The 19946-nt window shown below is 44.9% G+C and overlaps 2 protein-coding genes across 5 annotated transcripts; one reads left to right on the top strand and one right to left on the bottom strand.

Annotated features, from left to right (window-relative positions):
- The first annotated feature begins 7239 nt into the window (after window positions 1-7239).
- On the top strand, window positions 7240-13517 carry LOC119275164. 3 transcript variants are annotated; one of them, XM_037555966.1, is made up of 6 exons: window positions 7467-7480; window positions 10366-10469; window positions 11656-11753; window positions 11854-12717; window positions 12797-12952; window positions 13066-13517. In XM_037555966.1, the coding sequence occupies exons 3-6, from the start codon at window positions 11751-11753 to the stop codon at window positions 13438-13440; spliced, it is 1398 nt and encodes a 465-aa protein (XP_037411863.1). In that variant the 5' UTR covers window positions 7467-7480; window positions 10366-10469; window positions 11656-11750; the 3' UTR covers window positions 13441-13517. The 3 variants fall into 3 exon arrangements, with proteins under 3 accessions (XP_037411861.1, XP_037411863.1, XP_037411862.1); XM_037555964.1 differs by lacking the exon at window positions 11656-11753 and having other exon boundaries at window positions 7240-7480; XM_037555965.1 differs by lacking the exon at window positions 7467-7480 and having other exon boundaries at window positions 10380-11753.
- Window positions 13518-14431: 914 nt separating this feature from the next.
- Window positions 14432-19451, bottom strand: LOC119275163 (MAR-binding filament-like protein 1). Of its 2 annotated transcripts, XM_037555962.1 has the most exons (4): window positions 19087-19451; window positions 18052-18198; window positions 17256-17521; window positions 14432-16763 (listed from the first exon to the last, which is right to left on the bottom strand). In XM_037555962.1, exons 1-4 carry the CDS (start codon window positions 19343-19345, stop codon window positions 14913-14915), a joined length of 2523 nt encoding a protein of 840 aa, XP_037411859.1. In that variant the 5' UTR covers window positions 19346-19451; the 3' UTR covers window positions 14432-14912. The 2 variants fall into 2 exon arrangements, with proteins under 2 accessions (XP_037411859.1, XP_037411860.1); XM_037555963.1 differs by lacking the exon at window positions 18052-18198 and having other exon boundaries at window positions 19087-19449.
- Between the last annotated feature and the right edge of the window lie 495 nt (window positions 19452-19946).

Below are 19946 nucleotides of genomic sequence, written 5' to 3'. Positions count from 1 at the left end.
TCCTGCATCGCATACGATGAAGGCCGACGTGCAGCTGGTCCCAACTTCTATGTATCAAGTATCGCCTGGTACAATCCATCTGTTCAATCAGCCAAAATTAAAATAGATTCAAGAAGGTCATCAAACACGCATGCTTATCTCCATCGACGCCTGGCTTCTTTAATTTGCTGTAAGGCAATGGATTGCTACTGCTGCTGTTGTACGTCTCTCCTGGACCTGCCTACAAACTCGCATGATTCACTCTCTTTTCACAGAGAGATGGGCAGATCGAGGCCATGTCCATAGAGAATCCTGCATCGCGTATGACGAAGGCTGATGCGCAGCGCAGCCGGGGGATGCAAGGAAGGCGACCAAAATAAAATAAGTAAACACGTGCAGCCCCTGGAGATTGATTTTTATCAGCCTGCTTGTAACATGTAACCTGGAAAGGCATGTGTTCATGGCAAGTTCACTGAGTGCGGAAGATTGGCGATGTGGTGAGGTCGATCGGCACCGGCCTAGAAGAACCCCTAGCTTGGTTCTCACCCATGGATGAGTTATTCCCTCTACTATGAGGCCGTGGTGAGCTGAGATGAGGGGACGTGATTGGGTTGCTTCCTTTATTCTGTCTTGGATATCTTTTTAGAGATATTTGTGCCGACTTCTTTTTAGGTGAGGTAATGGGTAATTTTAATAGAATGGCATTGGTGGGTAAATTTCCAACTTTAAAGTGAATCTAATGGCTATGATTTTTTAACGTACAAAATGAAAGGTTAGATGTTTCTGATTTTTGTGGTAATTTCTAGTTAATTATCTTTTTTTTTGTTACCCCCATCAAGAACTTTTTATATATAATAGATAGATAGATGTTTTTATGCATAATAATGCCTTTTGGAGTAATTCTAATGTCTTTTCTCTCATAATATGCAAGGTTCACACAAAGAGGGAGAATTCCGGCAGCTGGAAATCTGGACCTGAAAAAGCTACATCAGGATACCTATTTTGCACAACTCCAAATGAGCTGAAACTATACGAGGACTTTTTATGGAATAAATAAGAATTATTAGAGCGAATAACTACCAGAGGGGGCCCATCAGGTGGGCACAACCCACCAGGGCGCGCCAGGGAGCCCAGGCGCAACCTGGTGGGTTGTGCCCTCCTCGGGCCACCTTTGGTGCCCCTGTTCTGGTATATAAGTCATTTTGACCTAGAAAAAAATAAGGAGAGGACTTTTGGGATGGAGCACTGCCATCTTGAGGCGGAACTTGGGCAGGAGCACTTTTGCCCTCCGGTGGACCGATTCCGCCGAGGAAACTTCCCTCCAGGAGGGAGAAATCATCGTCGTCATCATCACCAATAACCCCTCTCATCTTGGGGAGGCCAATCTTCATCAACATCTTCACCAGCACCATCTCGTCTCAAACCCTAGTTCATCTCTTGTGTTCAATCTTTGTACCGGAATCTCAGATTGGTACCTGTGGGTGACTATACATCTTGTAGTTGATCACTATATGATTTATTTGGTGAAAGATTATATGTTCAGATCCATTATGCTATTTAATACCCTCTGGTCATGAACATGTTTATCACTTGTGAGTAGTTACTTTTGTTATTGAGTTCACGGGAGAAATCATGTTGCAAGTAATCATGTGAAGTTGATATGTGTTCGATATTTTGATAATATGTATGTTGTGATTCCCTTAGTGGTGTCATGTGAACGTCGACTACATGACACTTCACCATATTTGGGTCTAAGGGAATGCATTGTGGAGTAGTTATCAAATGATTGGTTGCTAGAGTGACAAAAGCTTAAACCCTAGTTTATGCACTACTTCATAAGTAACTCGTAAGGACCGATTTGGATCCAAAAGTTTAATGCTATGGTTAGATTCCATCTTAATATTTTTCTCGTAGTTGTGGATGCATGCGAGGGGGTTAATCATAAGTAGGAGGTATGTTCAAGTAAGAACGACACCTAAGCAACGATCCACCCACATATCAAATTATCAAAGTATGGAACACAAATCAAGCCAACATGGTGAAAGTGACTAGATGAAATTCCCGTGTGCCCTCAAGAACACTTTGCTTATTATAAGAAACTGTTTTGGCATGTCCTTTGCCACGAAAGGATTGGGCTATCTTGCTGCATATTATTTGTTGTTACCGTTACGTGCTCGTTACAAATTATCCTACTACCAAATTATCTGTTACCTACAATTTCAGCGCTTGCAGACATTACCTTGTTGAAAACCACTTGTCATTTCCTTCTGCTCCTCGTTGGGTTCGGCACTCTTACTTATCAAAAGGACTACGATTGATCCCCTATACTTGTGGGTCATCAGTGCGTCAGGCCCAATAAGGCCAGGGCACCTCCCCGCAGCCCGTGCTAGCCCTTGGGTCGTGGTGGACCCACTTGTGGACTTTCGGACCCCTCCGGAATCCTCTGGAACCTTTTGGAAGCTTCCCGGTACAATACCGAAAAAACTGCACATTTTTTCGAAACCCAAAATATGACTTCCAATATATAAATATTTACCTCTCGACCATTTCGAGACTCTTCGTGATGTCTGGGTTCTCATCCGGGACTCTGAACAACATTTGGTTACCACTCATCAAATATCTCTATACTACTCTAGCGTCAACGAACATTAAGCGTGCGACCCTGCGGGGTCGGGAATTATGTAGTCATGACTGAGACACCTCTCTGGTCAATAACCAATAGCAGGACATGTATGCCCATATTTATTCACATATTCCACGAAGATCTTTTATCGGTTGAACCATTATGACAACATATGTAATTCCCTTTGTCTGTCGGTATGTTACTTGCCCGAGATTCTATCGCTGGTATCTCTATACCTAGTTCAATCTCATTACCATCAAGTCTCTTTACTTGTTCTGTAATACATCATCTTGCAACTAACTCCTTAGTCACTTTGCTTGCAAGCTTCTTGTGATGTGTATTACTGAGAGGGCCGAGAGATACCTCTCCGATACACGGAGTGACAAATCCCATTCTTGATTCACGCCAACTCAACAGATACCTTCGGAGATACCTATAGAGAATCTTTATGATCACCCAGTCACGTTGTGACGTTTGATAGCACACGAGGTATTCCTCCGGTATCCGGGAGTTGCATGATCTCATGGTCGAAGGAACATGTATTTGACATTAAAAAAGCAGTAGCAATAAACAGAATGATCATATGCTAAGCTAATGTATGGGTCTTGTCCATCACATCATTCTCCTAATGATGTGATCCCGTTATCAAATGATAACTCATGCCTATGGTTAGGAAACCTTAACCATCTTTGATCAACGAGCTAGTCTAGTAGAGGCTCACTAGGGACACGATATTTGTTTATGTATCCACACATGTATTTAAGTTTCTCATCAATACAATTCTAGCATGAATAATAAACCTTTATCATGATTGAGGAAATATAATAATAACCATTTTATTATTGCCTCTGGGGCATATTTTCATCAACGTTATCCTCTGGAAGACCCATACATAAGCGCCTTTTTTCGTCGGAGCTAGTCATGATTACGGGACCAACAGGCTTGCCACGCCACGTCGGCATCCTTGGTCCATGACACTTCGGCCACCGCGGGGTTTGCAGCTTAGAGATAAGTGAGCGTCTTCCTGCAGTGCAGGCCGGACCATGAACCCGTCCAGTCCCCAGGCCGCCCGACAGGAAACAGTGCGGCTCTTCAAGGACAAGTCCGGGCTTCACACCACTGAGGTTGTCGCGGCATGCACAACAGGCACATCCTTGACACGGAACCACACCTTTCTTGAAGGACGACTCCAGCGTCCTTGTTTGTCAATTCGTCGAAGCGGCTGAGAGCGGGCGATGCACTTCACATCCCGCGCCTTGATCATCTACCGGGACACAAAGTGCCCCGTATGTTTGCAAAATGGCCTTCGAGATGGTCGTTCGGGACAAAAGGCGCTGACGACCGGTGTTCTTCGTTAAGGGCGAGTGATCAGGGATATCCACCGCCCTGCACCTTATTGGGTACGCTGGCCATAGAGAGTACCCAAAGAAATGGTGGACATCAACTAGGATCATTGGGAACGCCTCGATCATCTACCTGGCGTGCCAAATGTCGGTTTCTAAGAACCTACATATGAGTTGTGAGCAACAACCCTTTGAGAGTTCGGCCATGGACTGAACACATCCAGCAATCCTAAGTCATGGATGAATGTGGTGGATGAACTACAGATGAACGCAAGGAACTACCCACGTTCGGGCCACCTTCTTGGTGTAATACACTACTCCTGCATTGTATTGTATTGCACTGATATGGAGCTACAATGTGTTTGTTACGAGATGAGAAGTTCGCTCTGTGTTGCTTCCGAGCCCCCCCCCCCCCAAGATCGACCCCATGTGGGGCTCCGGTCTCCCTATTTATAGCGTCGAGGGAGGCCTTGCCGGAGGTCTTGACTGGTTGAATATATATATTCGAGTGGACTTGCGTAGTCTGTACCATGGGGCATGGTCGCCCATGGCACGCTTGTACGAGTGATGATGACGTACTTCCAGGGCAGTGTGTTACCCCCCGACACTTACCTGCCTCCTTTGGTATTCGTCGGGCGGTGGTGAGGTACCACCATTGTAGTGCGGTGGACAGTAGGCGAATATTATCGCGACCGCCATAGATGCCTTGATGCACACGGATTCCCTAGGAGCATACGTGGGAGGTTCGGTCGCACTCCCTCATTCCGCCACCTAGCATCAGCAATCGTCCTTCAGGGATGGGTCGTTGTTCGTCTGCCTTGGAGACGAGGTCTTCCTTCCCGGGTGCGTCAGTGCACCCCTCCCGGAGAGGCCCCACGAAGAAAGCGCGGAGCACAACCTACAACATTTCCTCGGGGCGCTTCGCACAGGCGTCGGGCAAAGTCCGCCAGATATTGCAGAGTTCTTTCAAGACCTTCTCCTTGTACACATATAGTCCGATTTATTTTTTGCCCTGGTTTATTTACCTCGACAGCAGCATCAAGCGGTGTTGGCATGGCGGCAATGGTGTGGGCGAGGCGGCGGCGGCTGGCGCGGGTTGTATGGAGCGTGGCGGCGGCAGTGGGCGTGGGCGGTGGCAGCAACAGGTGTCGCCAACAAGGCAGCGTCAAGCAGTGGCGGCGGCGCGATGGCAATGCAACAGCTTTCCAACGAAGTTCCGGCGGACGGCGTTCCAGCGAACCACGCGCGAAAGTTTCAGATGGTTGCAATCCTGCCAAAAAGATAGGGGAAAGCCATCTTCTCATAAATCAGTGGGGATAAATGACCTCTTTTGCGGGATCCTCTAAATATAAAGCCAGTTTACGGAAACGGTTGGAGATGTTTTTTTTTTTGCCTCAACTTCCCGTAAACAACGGTTATTTTAGACATAGGAGAATTTTTGGAGTTGCTCTTAGGTTAGGTTTTTTTTTCAATTAGTAAAAAATGTTGTGCTTCTCATTGAATTTTCCAGCAGCCAGTCACAGATGTGTTGATTAGGCGTATGATGCACTGTGAGCGGTAGATAGTTGGAACTGAATTTTTAGCCTGCAAATTATGAACTAAATCCATGTCGTGCCGCGATCTAATTTGATGAACTTTTTTCACATTTCGTGAACTTTTTTTTCTATATTGATGAACCTTTCTTTAAATTCGTGGTTTTTCTATATATGAATTCTTTTCAAAATTTATGTTTTCTTTTTTAAAAATAATCTATACTGGATATATAATGCATGTTATGTGCAGTATTTAAAGTTAAATAGTACAGTTTCCTGGTATTAGTCTGCAAAGTTGTGGCCGATCTAGTGATTACCACGGCAGGGAGTCACTCCGCGGGTGCAGAGTTCGATTCCCCTTCTCACAGAATTTTTTCTTCACGTTTCTTTTTCCAGCATGTTTTTTATTTTTTGAGACAATCCAGCATGTTGGTGGGTCGGCCCGCTAGGCACCTCTCACGTTTCGTTTTCCAGCATGTTTTGGTGGGCCGGCCCACTAGGCACCGCGCGTGAGCGCCGGTTTCGCTCTCTTTTTTTTTGGCTATAGGGTTGTTTTCTCCTTTTCCGTCAAAAAGGCCCACGAGTGCGTTTCTCCTCCTCTCGTGGTCGGCGGCGGCTCCGATGCGATTTCATCCCCCTCCCCTCGTTCAAATTGCTGCAGGTAAATATAGAGTGAGTTTACCGAGAGGCGGAACGCGTATTTGGATTTCGTCATCCCGAGTCTCTGCCTCAGTCAACGTCGAGGTCGATTCCCCTTCTCACAGAATTTTTTCTTCACGTTTCTTTTTCCAGCATGTTTTTTTTTAGACAATCCAGCATGTTGGTGGGTCGGCCCGCTAGGCACCTCTCACGTTTCGTTTTCCAGCATGTTTTGGTGGGCCGGCCCGCTAGGCACCGCGCGTGAGCGCCGGTTTCGCTCTCTTTTTTTTGGCTATAGGGTTGTTTTCTCCTTTTCCGTCAAAAAGGCCCACGAGTGCGTTTCTCCTCCTCTCGTGGTCGGCGGCGGCTCCGATGCGATTTCATCCCCCTCCCCTCGTTCAAATTGCTGCAGGTAAATATAGAGTGAGTTTACCGAGAGGCGGAACGCGTATTTGGATTTCGTCATCCCGAGTCTCTGCCTCAGTCAACGTCGAGGTCGATTCCCCTTCTCACAGAATTTTTTCTTCACGTTTCTTTTTCCAGCATGTTTTTTTTTGAGACAATCCAGCGTGTTGGTGGGTCGGCCCGCTAGGCACCTCTCACGTTTCGTTTTCCAGCATGTTTTGGTGGGCCGGCCCGCTAGGCACCGCGCGTGAGCGCCGGTTTCGCTCTCTTTTTTTTGGCTATAGGGCTGTTTTCTCCTTTTCCGTCAAAAAGGCCCACGAGTGCGTTTCTCCTCCTCTCGTGGTCGGCGGCGGCTCCGATGCGATTTCATCCCCCTCCCCTCGTTCAAATTGCTGCAGGTAAATATAGAGTGAGTTTACCGAGAGGCGGAACGCGTATTTGGATTTCGTCATCCCGAGTCTCTGCCTCAGTCAACGTCGAGGTTGATTCCCCTTCTCACAGAATTTTTTCTTCACGTTTCTTTTTCCAGCATGTCTTTTTTTTGAGACAATCCAGCGTGTTGGTGGGTCGGCCCGCTAGGCACCTCTCACGTTTCGTTTTCCAGCATGTTTTGGTGGGCCGGCCCGCTAGGCACCGCGCGTGAGCGCCGGTTTCGCTCTCTTTTTTTTGGCTATAGGGCTGTTTTCTCCTTTTCCGTCAAAAAGGCCCACGAGTGCGTTTCTCCTCCTCTCGTGGTCGGCGGCGGCTCCGATGCGATTTCATCCCCCTCCCCTCGTTCAAATTGCTGCAGGTAAATATAGAGTGAGTTTACCGAGAGGCGGAACGCGTATTTGGATTTCGTCATCCCGAGTCTCTGCCTCAGTCAACGTCGACATATCGAATCATGGGGCTGCTGGCGCTCCAGCGGCTCATGTCGATGCAGCGGGATCGACGTCACCACCAGATCCAACCCCACCGCAGTAAGCTTCTTCTCTGTTTACGTCGCGTGGTTTCCGCGTAAAGGAATCGATCTTCACTGAGTTACGCAAAACTTTGCTTTATTTGCCAAACAAAAACATATCTTTTGTCTATCAGACGACACCCCTGATGGATTAGATTTAGACATGGATTTGAGGCGGATCGAGAACAAGAAATTGGGGAAAAGTATGAGACCACGAAGAACAGTGAGGAACTTGTGTATACAGTGTATGCAAAGGCATATTGATATATTCATTGGTATTTAATACTTATCTTAACACTTATTTTGAAAGGAGGGAGTATTTCGCTGAATAATTGATCGAATCCCTTTTCCTCTGATTACAGTGCCTTATACTCCCCCCATCCCAAATTACTTGTCCTAGATTTGTCTAGATACGAATGTATCTATACTTATTTTAGATTTGTCTAGATACGGATATTGCACCCCAGAACGTAAAAGCACCATCAAAATATAGATCAACGACCACTGTTGGTTTGCTTGCATCGCTTTCTATAGTAGCTACACTTTACCGAAAAAGGCTTTCGCCCCGCTTTATATATAAAGCAATGACCGACAACAACGCCGCCGCGACGACGCCTTCAAGAAGGGAACGAGCAACGCCGCCGCCGGTCCGTCCGAAGATAGAGCAGGTTTTCACCCCGGCCAACACTCACCGCCACCGAACGCCACACCCCGGCTACCACGCCACCCACACGGCCATGGCCGCCGGGCAGCACCGAGCAACGGGCTCTGCCCATGAGCACCATGCTACCACCACCGGGGCCGCCGCCCCGGCATCCAAGACCTCGACACCACCTCACTCGATACCCTCCACTAGTAGCTACACTTTTAGGCTCCTGTTCACACAGCTCAACGGCTAGAAGATAATTTTCATATATCACTTGCAACCTATAACCTGGACTGACAATTGACAGTATGCCAGGGTTCCATAGCAAATAAGATCTCCATAGATGTCAATCTGCTGCTCTCTCCTGCCATTGTTGACTATTGCATTGACTACCTTTTGAACTGGAGCGGTAGCTCTCAGATTGCTGCACACAGAACTTGTACAGATGGCTAGCTGCTGCATCTTCAGCTTCATGGTAAACTGAGTCTGACAAATTGTAACCACAGGCTCCAGAGTCCAGAGGGACAACAGTGATGGTGGTGTTGAGTGCCGCTAACCTGGGAATATTGGTGGTTGCTGCTGCGCCAGTGTTGTTCATGGTTGTAGCTGCAGGCGCAGAGATGATTAGCATGACTAACTTCGCTGGTGGGGACGACTCTTTGATTTTGGTCACTGACTTTGCTTCTGTCAGACGCGTAGCACTGCCCATGTGTTTTGTCAAACAGTTGGTATGCATCATGGCTGCCATGGTGGTTGCAGCAGCAGAAACGCTGATCTTAGGAGCGGTGGCGATGGGGGCTGCAGTAGCGGTTACTGTAGTAGGAAGGTTGCTTGTGCTTGTAGGCGTGGTGACGATGGCGGCAACGTGGGAGGTGGCAGTGCTGACTGCAAGAAGGGTCCACTTGGAGGCGTGTGATGACACAGGCAACAGTGGCGGCAGTGGTGCTGACTCAGCAGGGAATCCGCTTGGAGGTGGTGGTGGTTGCTGAGGCACTTGAGACATCACGGTTACAGTCCCAGATTGGCGGCTAATTGTTGCACCTGGTCCATAGTGGGAGACATCTCACTTGCCCATAGGGATCAGAGAGGTGGGGGCTGCGGGGGAGCGGGCTGAAACATCTTCGGTGGTGGCGGAGTTCGGATCAGACGAGGAATCAAACCACCACGTAACCTTGTCCCTCCGCAGTTAATCTTCCACAAGCTTCAGTTGATGTTTGAGAATCTTCACCATGGCCTTGTTATCTTGCTCCAAGCACCTCCACAACTTCTCCCTTTCGGGAGAACCACAAGGAATTCCCGTGTACCATGAAGCAGGGCCTCCAGTGGTCGGGGTCGCCCATGATTTTTGTCCACCATAAGCCATGGGGATGGGATTTGGGTTGGGGATTTTACAGTGCCAAGCACACCTCTAACCAAATTTCACCCAAATCAAGTCAATACCAAGGAAGGAGGTGTGGATCAAGAACAAGAAATTGGGGAAAAGTTTGGGATCACGAAGAACAATGAGGAACTTGTGTATATAGTGTATGGAATATTTTGCTGGATAGTTGATCGATACCCTTCTCTTGTGGTTACAATGCCTTATATAGAATAGGGAATTAAGAGTAACTTGGAAGCAAATGGAAAATGGGCAGTAGTAATAAGGGGAAACAGAGATAGCCGTAGATCTAGATAGAATTAAGAGTCATCTTAGCCATTCAAACCTCTTCCTTATACTCCCTCTAGGCCTCTAGTACCTGACACAAGAGCTCTTTTATTTGTTTGAGCTCCATGTTAAACTCTATTTCTACTTGGTCGGAAAAATAAAAGGAAATTGCACAAAACATAAAACCTTTGGGTTACTTGATGTGCAGAACCATGAGTTTTTTTCCTTGGCGCAAAACCACAATATCTACTCTGCACTTATGTCTTGCCACACTGACGTTGGCCAAGATGTCAGGTCCAGTGCAGTGTAAATTATTAGTTCTGAGATGGTGGATTCGCATGGAGGAAGAAAAAAACAGTGGTTCTGTGCAAGAAGTGACCAAAGATTGGTGTTTTGTGCGATTTTATAAAATGCTAATGTCTTGTGGCAACGGGTGGGAGTAGAATGATGAAGCGGAGTTTAGGTGATGTTTTGCAGATATACCTACATCTTATGCTTAATTGAAGTTTTATTTCCTTGTGCACAAGTTGGATAAGTAGAAACAAATTGGTTGTGCCTGTGCTTGTTGTTTCCTTATATTGACATCTTTTTAACCATGCACGGTGTGTTGCAGATGGATTGATTGCTTCATTGGCCAAAAGGAAAGAGTTGACCTGCCTACAAGAAGACAAACCTGGTGGTAAAAAATTGAGACGTTTAGGGCCAAGCCTTCCAGAGGTTCGTCATAAATTGCTGATATTTAACGATTGCTCTAGCTTCACATTGGCGGGTCTATGCTATGTAAATGCAAATATTACTTGATAAGGAGCAGACTTCCTAGGGCTACACGTTTATACTATACATTGTCCTGTTGTGATTATATTCACTATCTTTGTTATTTATATTTAGCAGAACCTTCAATCTGTAACCTGTCCTTAGTATTTTTCTCATTTAGATCTGGCACATGCCATCCTCGCCCAGCTGATAATCGAAGCATGACACGCTATTTTCTATGAAGGGTGCTTCTTGATATTTGGTAGTTCAATAAGCGTTCCATTATGTGTCCACTATCACTTCCATCCAGAATCTGGGTGTCTATATCACCACTAGTTTGGATGTTGATGTTGTTTGAGACTACTAGTTCGAATGTTGATGTTGTTTGGGAGTCTATATCCAACCACTAGTTTGAAGTTTAAACGTATCGTAACTGATACATTTCTACACTGTTGAATGATTGCGCCATGATCTAGAGCATGCTTGGTTTAATGCTCAGTTTTGTTTTACCAAAAGTAGTGCAAAATAAAATTGAGGCAGAACAAATGTGAGTTCAAACATGGGTATTAGCAAACTTTAGAGAGACCAAGTGAAGGCCATTTTTTGCCCTAAGGTGCCTAGATTCCACAAGGAAAGATTAGAAGTTATTTAAGTGCTACTCTGAAAGCTTTCACTGTCTTCATGGTTTGGATTAAGGTGTTGATTTCATTACAGTGCTTCCTAACTCTAGTAAAAAATAAAGATTAAACTGCATATCCTAGTAACTGTAGAATGACATTCTATCTGGTCTGTGTAATTTGTTATCCTCTCACCTTAGTTACCAACACACATGTCACGTATCTTCACTGTAGCTGCTAGCGCTATTGCATTCTATTACACGGGCTTCTAGATATATTTATAAATATTCAGATACAATTATAATACTACTATTTAGTATTTGTAACCTAGCTGAAGTTACATGTTCAGTTATGCCTTTTGTTGTTGCAAAACTGACTTGTTTATCACGATTGTGCAACATACCACATCCAGTGCATCTTGTTTGACTAAAATGAACTAGCATTGTTGAATGTTGGTTACTTGATGCACATTTCGTGGATGGATTGCACATTACTTGATCCATATAAGTCACTAACAGCACTTCTTAGGAAAGCCACTAATAATAGTGTTGCGGGAAGGATCTTCTCTGCGCAATCCTCAATCTAACTGCTGCAATGCACTTTACTTTGCGGAAGCACCTAGTTCCGAATGGTACTCACTACGGCCTTATTTTTTCCTTTTCCAAATTGAAGCAACCGGTCTCCTCTACAAGTCCAATGTTGAACTTTTGTCTTAACACATGTGCGTGCAGGAAATCTGGGCTCATATACATTCTCTGCTGTCCCTGCGAGATGTTGCACGTGCTGCCTGCGTGTCACACTTGTTTCAACGTTCCTGGAAATGCCATCCCGATCTCACCTTTAGTAAGGAAACAATCTTCAATGAAAACCTGTACAGAAAGAATAAAACATCAGATGAAACAACGAGCAATGGTGTGAAGGCACTCAGGCTTGTCAGGATAATTTACCACATTCTGAAAAACCACTCAGGCAATGGTGTGAAGGCACTCAGGCTTGAAATAGATGATGTTGCCAATATTAGCGCATGTTATCTTAATGATTGGCTTCACCTTGCTATTAAGCCAGGGATTGAAGAACTTGCCCTTTTGCTGCATGATGACTTGGATTACAACTTTCCATACTCAGTTTTACTTAATGGGAGTGCAAACACAATTCGGGATCTTCGTCTCAGCAGTTGTGTCTTCCGTCCCGTGGCTGGATTTAGTAGTTGCCTAAGAAGCCTGACTAGTCTAGAATTGTCTGAAGTGTATATTACCGGGGACGAGTTAGGGTGCCTTCTTTCCTCTTCTTTTGCTTTGGAGGAATTGGTACTCGCGTATTGCAAAGAGATAACTTGCCTCAAGATACCTTGCGTGCTCCAACGGCTCAGCCAGTTGGTGGTCACTGACTGTGAAAACCTTGAAGTTATAAAGAGCAAAGCTCCTAATCTCACCGTTTTTGAATACACTGGTGGCGTAGTAGAAGTGTCAATTGGAGATGCGGTGCTAGACATTATGATTTCAGCTTCTGGTTGGAACGTTGTTCATTATGCTCGCGCCAAGCTTCCACAGATGGTCCCAAATCTTGAAACCCTTGACATAACCTCATCTTTGGCGGTAATACTCTAAAACTCTGGGTTATTACTGGCAATTTCCTTGGTATATTATTAATCTGAGTTGTTCTTTTTTTATACAGACAGACATACCGTTTTTACCTGGCAAATTCCTCCACCTCAAGCACTTGTGTATTTCTTTCATGGTATCAGCAGGGGCTTTTTGCCCAGACTATGATTACTTTTCTCTTGTTTCTTTTCTTGATGCTTGTCCTTCCTTGGAGACCTTGATGTTGTCTGTAAGTCATGTTCATCTTCCCAAGGATATCTTAGTGTCTATTGAAACAGTTAATTCAAGCACTTATCTTGTTTTTTCTCTGGTATGAGTGACATTGATATCTATCATGTGCAGGTAACACAAGAGATTGTAGAGCATGATTCAGTTTTAGGTGATTCCTCACATCTAAGGCAGATGCCAGGACACTGCCATGCCAGCATCAAGGATGTGAAGATCATCGGTTTCTGCTCTGCGAAAAGCATGGTTGAGCTAACAGTCCATATTCTTGAGAACGCGGTTTCACTGGAGCGCCTTACACTGGACACTGTCTGTTATGATCTTAGCTGTTCGGATGGTGCTAGTAAATGCTCAGTCGGGCATAAAAATATGATCACAGAAGCCCATAAAGCGCTCGTGGTTGTGAGAAGTTACATCTTAGAGAAAGTTCCATCTACAGTTGAGTTAAACGTTGTGGGGCCTTGCAGCCAGTGCCATGCCGTTGAGAATTAATTGTCAAATTATCATGATTTTTTATGTTTAATCATGTATCGTTACATGTTCGTTTCATTAAGTTATCTCGCCGATTATTTCATCTAGTGATATAGTGTTATAGAACCGCCTCATGGACATGCTTCCAATGCTAGTGACATGGCGCTCGTTCTACCAAGAACTTCTGCAATGATCATCGAATATATAAATGCCTAAACATATTTCACCTTGGACTTCAGTTTCAGATTGCCTCGACTCAAGGATTTGATTCACAAATTAACAATACAACTTGATCCATGGGATAACTGCCTGAGGTTGGGATCTTCAATTAGGCTGGCACATGCCCATTATGCAAAGATGACTTAAGCCCATAATATTTGCCACTGATAAGAAAATGCGTTGCAGTTTCATGTTAGATTGAGAATATATCTGCCAATCTATTAGTAGGGCCTGACTTGGGACTTAACCAAACAACACAGAAACCTGGGCTGTGTGGGCCATGTGCTCTAGATAAACGGGTGAGGTGTGTCTCCACAAGGATAAGAATTGAATGTGGGAGACACTATTTCTGTACTATATTAATTAAATCTGTGATGCATACTCTTCCAAAGTTTAATTATACTGTTGAAATAGAGTATGTTCACCAGAACGGAACCATGTCCATGAAAAAGATGTTGAGTATGTTCATCCAAAAGTATGAGTATGTTCCTTGAGAAGATATAATGTATCTATCCCTTGAAATTTGGTGTATATACTAGTAGTATATAATAAAGCTCTGCAAGTTTTATACACCACGTTTCCCTTAAACCAAATGGCAGCAGCAACCAATGGATCCCCAGGGAACAAACAAACCTGCCTCCAGCATATGAAAATGTGTGCATTGGGGTGATTAAGCAGGAACGTGTGGGTTAACCGAAAACATGTGATGCACAAAGTATAGGTAGTGCTACTGCATTTGAAAATAAGCAATACTGATAGATTAACAGTGAATCAGACCATTGATTCTACCAAGTAGATAAAATGAGCGGATAATATCTATGAACAATTCAGTGTAACTACAGATAGGAGAATTCTCCAGCATGTCGACCGTTCAAAAATTAACCTGTACACATGTAAACACTCATATTCTCAAAACTCATGGCACGTGAATTACAGGAAAGGAATTGGATGTCTCAAACGTCACAAGTAAACTAAAAGGACAGACACGGTGCATAGAAGCTCCCACACAAGGTGGGGTCTGGGGAGGGATTATAGGAACCTAGTCTTACCCCTGCAAAGTGCAATGCAGAGAGGCTGGTTCGAACCCAGGACCTCTTGGCACAAGTGGGGAGGACTTCACCACTGCGCCAGGCCTGCCCTCTGTCACAAGTAAACTAAATAGCACTCAAATGACTACCGACCCTACAGGATGGTAGTATAAAAATAAAGTTATAACTGATGACTAAACAAAATGGAAGGACGATGACTCTTCTCTATGGAACTACCAGACAGATTCATCGCGACGCACCACCTTTTCCTCTCCTAGCCTTTACTCTTACAGTATATGGAGTCTCAGCAGCAATTTCACCGGTCTTCTGAGTACCATCATTCACAGACTGCTCGTTCGGGGTCTGACTGGTCTCTGCGGGAACACTTGTTCTGGGAACACTGCTGGTCTCTGTGGGCGAACTTGCTCTGGGAGCAGTGCTGGTTTCTGTGGATGCACTTGCTCTGGGAACATATCTTGTTTTCTGGGATTTGCTTGCACTAATCTGCCTCCTTAGGCGCAACATCTCACCCTTCGCTAAGGCCAGTTCCTCTTCGAGGTGCCTAGACCTCATTTCAAAAGTCTCCCGTTCTGTCTGAAGCCTTGTGATAAGATTCTGAGCATCCTCGCAGTTCTCTTGAGCCTCGGTTGTCAGTTTTGTTTGTTCATCGAGAGCTTTTGATAGCATTTCTTTCTCTGCTTCAAGAGTGGCATTCTTGGAATGAGTGCTCTCTAGCGCCTCAGAAAGTGACACTGCGCTCGTGTTCATCTCGTTTAGTGATCTGGTTGCTTCATCCAGGTCTGCTTCGAGTACTTTTCGTGCTTGAGAATCTGCATTCAATTGTTTGGCCAAAGCCTCAAGCTCCCTATTCAAAGTAGTCACAATTCTCCTTTCATCAACAAGCTCCTGTGTGGTGGACTCGAACTTCTTGTACACATCCAGCAATTCTTTCTTCAGGTTATCACGAGCCTCCACGGCAGAAGTAAGCTCATTAGAGGTAGCTTCAAGTTCTTCCTGACCCTTTTGAATCATCTCTTTAGCTGAGACCAGTTCATCTGATAGAGCTTTAGATACTGATTCAGCCTCTCCAAGCTTGTAAGTCAGACCTTCTCGCATTTCATTGAACTCGCTTTGGAGACTTGAAATCTGCAATACCATGTCCTTATTTGTTCTATTTGCTTCATCAAGGTCCTCAGAAAGTTTGGAAACCTCAGTTCGGGATTCACTTAGGGTCTCTTCAGTGGATTTAAGTAAATCTCTAAGGCTTTTCAGTGATGCAACTTCATCGTCTAGCATAGCTTTGGTGGCATCCAATTCCTTGTTCAATCCGGCAATGACTTCATGGTCTTTGGTAGAGGCACTTAATGTAACAGAGAGCTTTTCTTCCAGCTGTTTGATTAGATCATCTTTCACAGACAGTAGTTCGGAATCGTGGTTCGCTCTTATCTCAGAAGAAGCCTTTAAGTCTGTACACTCTTTAATTAGCTCATTTATTTTTTCCTCGGCTTCCTTCTTTGCAGAGTTCAATACTTGAAGTTTCTCACTCAGTGAATCAATTGACGATATCTTAGAAGCAAGATCATTTTTAGCTGTATGAATCTCTTCCTCCAGTTGTTGTATTTTAGCATTTGCAAGTTCAAGATTCTCTTTCGTTTGATGAGAGAAACGGCGCAGGTTCTGGTACTCTGCTTCCTTTGAAGAAAGTGATGAGTTGAGTTCCTCGATGCTTTTCTCCTTGCTATCATTCTGTTGGCTGAGTAGACTTAATTTTTCCTGCAAATCATTCATTTCACCAACCTTTTCTGTCAGTTTGGCTTCAAGCACATCTTTATCATCCCCAGCTTTATCAATACTACTCTCTAATCTCCGTATTCCATCCTTGAGCTCCTCAGCCCGTGCCTTCTCCCTTCTGAATTCTTCGCTTAGTGATGTTACAGTCTGTTTTGTTGAAGCCAATTGATCTAGTAATGAAGCTACCTGCTCCTGGAACTTCATAGATTGCTTCTTCTGTGCTGCTTGTTGCTCTAATAACCTTTTTTCATAGGTCTCCCTCATCAATGAGATTGCTGCCTCATTTTCAGCCAATTTGACCTCCAACTGAACAAAGTAGTAATTTAGACATGTCAGATAAATGTCTTCATGGATCAATTTGAACATATAAAAAATGTCAAGGTATTAAAGTACTTATAATATTTTTTAATCTTATTGCATTCATATGCAAGTTACACTCTCTAAGTGAGTCAACTTAAGACATGTTTCCCTGAGAACATCATGGTGAGACATAAGACTCGCAAGGTTACAGTGAGTCCTATACTTTCAAGCCTAACGAAAATTAGTTTTAATTAGTCCAATATATGAAGCTCCCACACACCCTAATTTGAGAGATTTTTCTATAAAACACATGTCCATGCCCAGTAATCAAAGCACACACACACGCACACAAACACGTGTGTTTGTCTACGGGTATGCACATTGCTATTTGTGTCCATTTCTCTTTTTCCTTCCTTAGGATCTTGGCCAAGACTACACAAGAATATCAGCAAGTATTATGAAATATGTCAAAGTGAGTGAGGTTTGCAGATGATTTACAGATGAGACGACAGATTGCAGGGCCTTCTTTTCCTGTTGAGATGTACCATACAATCCAGCAAGAACTCCCGAGGCAATAACCGCAATTGCATTCAGAAGTCCGGCAAGTGGATTCCCTGGAGATTGTTTTTGCACCAGTGGTAAGGACGATTCGGGTTGAGGGGCTTCAAGTAGAGGAGTTTCTGACTGAGTCCCGCCAGTCTGAGGTTCATCAACCAAAGTCCCGCCATTCTGAGGTTCATCCACCTTTGGGGCATCCTTTGTCTCTACAGAGGAAAAACAACGTCAACTATTTGTCTATTTTTCCAAGCCACCATAAATGTGGAAAACAAATGAACTAGTAATCTAGTATCAGTATGTTTATGTTTACAAAATGTTCCCAAGTTAGTAGTATTCGTATGCAAGCACTAAATAGCACTCTAGTGTGATGACAGGCAGCACAAAGACAAGGGAATTCAAAATAACCTTATACTCCCTCCGTTCCTAAATATTTGTCTTTTTAGAGATTTCAAATGGACTACCACATACGGATGTATATAGACATATTTTAGAGTGTAGATTCACTCATTTTGCTCCGTATGTAGTCACTTGTTGAAATCTCTAGAAAGACAAATATTTAGGAACGGAGGGAGTATTGGAGTAGAGTTTCCAGGCACACTAGAAAATATTTATAGCATGCAGCAAAAGCAAAGGAATGCATCATAGTAGACCCCGACAAGGTTACTACGAAAGTCATAAATGATACTGTAAATCCCATCTTCAATATGCCTATTTAAATGAGGGCGGGAATTCTGACCATCAAGCATGGCATCGTTAGGTTTACAGATGACTTTATTACGTCCAATCTTGAAAGTTTTGTAGCAATTCTGAGCATGACGATCTATCCTCGGGGCAAGGATCCCCTTTCTTCTAATAAACCCTTGGGGTAATGACATGCCATAAACTGCGGGAAAATTTAAAAAGTGACATCTGATCAAAATTCACTTGAGATAAGTCGTGAATAATGAGAGCATAGCTGTGTAACTCCAATATCAAATATATTCCACCAGAATATCAGGTTTAAGCATTCTCATGACAATTGACTGCACCAAGTACAGGATTTATGCCATGTCCAAACTGACTGATGCTTCAGGTATGAATCTTTCACAAAACCTAGACATAAACCTTTGAGGCGTGGCACATATCAAGGGTAAGATATAGTTTGAGGAGTTATCTATACTCTATAGTCAACACCACCTTTTTTGTAGAAGTACGATAATACGCAAAAAAAATCCATCTCAAATACAAATTTGTAGTTTTAAGCAATAATTCACAAAGTAATGGGTCTCGTGGGATTTTTCTAATGAAAAGTTGAAAATGCAACAAAGATCCACAATTAATGTTTGCATTTCTGCAGAAATAGTCTTGAGATTTGACATAAAACATCTCATGCATCTCTATAACACAACATATGTAACTCTCTGCATAGGGTGTTCTTTTAGTTGCACACTTGTACTAGGTGTGGAGCTGCACTCTTTTATTCGGCTGTTGTGACATTCTTTGAAATGTAAGGTCAGGTGGAAATTTCATTCTGATATGTTTAGGTGAGAGTCTAAGATGGCAGGCTGACATTCAATTTCTTTGTTTTAGCAGTTCCAGAAGGTTTTTGTTTTTACAGTCTTTGACTCTTTGTACTGCAAACACTGGTGACAGTAACGCATTGGGGGTAAAACCATTTTGGTCAGACAGTATTACACAGACAGACTAGGCTTTAGTGCTTTAATACATGAATATAAACACAAGACGGAATTGACATGAACAAACAGATCCCGGGTCGGAGCATCGCACTAACCAGTCACGAGACCCGCGCTGCTGGGCGCGGCGGCCTTGGCGGCGGTGTCGCGGAGGAGCGGCAGCGCGGAGACCCCGAGGAGCACGGCCCGCCGCGCCAGCGCGTACCGGGCCGCCTGAGACGAAGACGGCCCGCCATCGCACGACGCGACGACGGCCGCGCCCCTCCGCGCGCGGTGGCGGCCGGCGGCGGCGGCGGGGCAGCGGTGCCGGGACGCGAGCGGCGGCGACGGCGAGGGCGAGAGGAGGAGGTACCCCATCGCGCCACCCCCAGAGGCAAAGGCAGAGGCCGAAGTGGAAATGGCGGTGGCGGTGGTGGTGGTGGTGGTGTGGATTAGGAGCTGGCCATCTCGGAGGCGGAGGAGAGAGAGTGGGTGGGTCTCAACTGGGGACAAAGGCAATCTCCTTTGGGTGATGTGGTAATTACGGGTATGCCCCTGCGGTTCTGAACGTGCACGAATCTTGGCGAGGTTTTCTTCGGGGTGGCATGGGTGTTCACGCTGGGGGTAGCCCACCCGCTGGCCGTTCGCCAGAGGTTGTCGGTTCGGTGGAGTGACGGATTTACCCTCCAGCTGTGTGCTTTGCGCGGGTTCTGTTGTGTTGTTTGGAAGGGTGCCTCGGGGTTTTTGTGTGGTCGGCAGGATGGGGGTATTTCCAATTTCTCAAAACCTAAAAAGTGCATGCTCACGATTTCGCGTTATCAAGCGGCCAACTGGGACCATCGGATGACCTCGTGCGGGCACAAGTGGCGACAAAAAAAAGTCGAGCCCACCATCAGTTTTTCTATGTACCGTCTCCTTCGTCCTCTCTCGACAGTCTTCTCTCTCCCGATGCGCTGCCGCCCCATCTCCCACTACGCCG

Source organism: Triticum dicoccoides, chromosome 3B, assembly GCF_002162155.2.
Source record: "Triticum dicoccoides isolate Atlit2015 ecotype Zavitan chromosome 3B, WEW_v2.0, whole genome shotgun sequence".
In the NCBI taxonomy this organism is placed as follows: Eukaryota; Viridiplantae; Streptophyta; class Magnoliopsida; order Poales; family Poaceae; genus Triticum; species Triticum dicoccoides.
This window is presented reverse-complemented; position numbering and strand designations above follow the sequence as displayed.

Coding starts and splice junctions, on each gene's coding strand:
- LOC119275164 (XM_037555964.1), top strand. CDS start 7,405: ATGGGGCTGCTGGCGCTCCAGCGGCTCATGTCGATGCAGCGGGATCGA. Junction 10,470..11,853: donor TAGGGCCAAGCCTTCCAGAG/GTTCGTCATAAA, acceptor ATGTGCGTGCAG/GAAATCTGGGCTCATATACA. Junction 12,953..13,065: donor TGGAGACCTTGATGTTGTCT/GTAAGTCATGTT, acceptor TATCATGTGCAG/GTAACACAAGAGATTGTAGA.
- LOC119275163 (XM_037555962.1), bottom strand. CDS start 19,345: ATGGGGTACCTCCTCCTCTCGCCCTCGCCGTCGCCGCCGCTCGCGTCC. Junction 18,199..19,086: donor CAGCGCGGGTCTCGTGACTG/GTTAGTGCGATG, acceptor ATTTTCCCGCAG/TTTATGGCATGTCATTACCC. Junction 17,522..18,051: donor TAACGATGCCATGCTTGATG/GTCAGAATTCCC, acceptor TTTCCTCTGTAG/AGACAAAGGATGCCCCAAAG.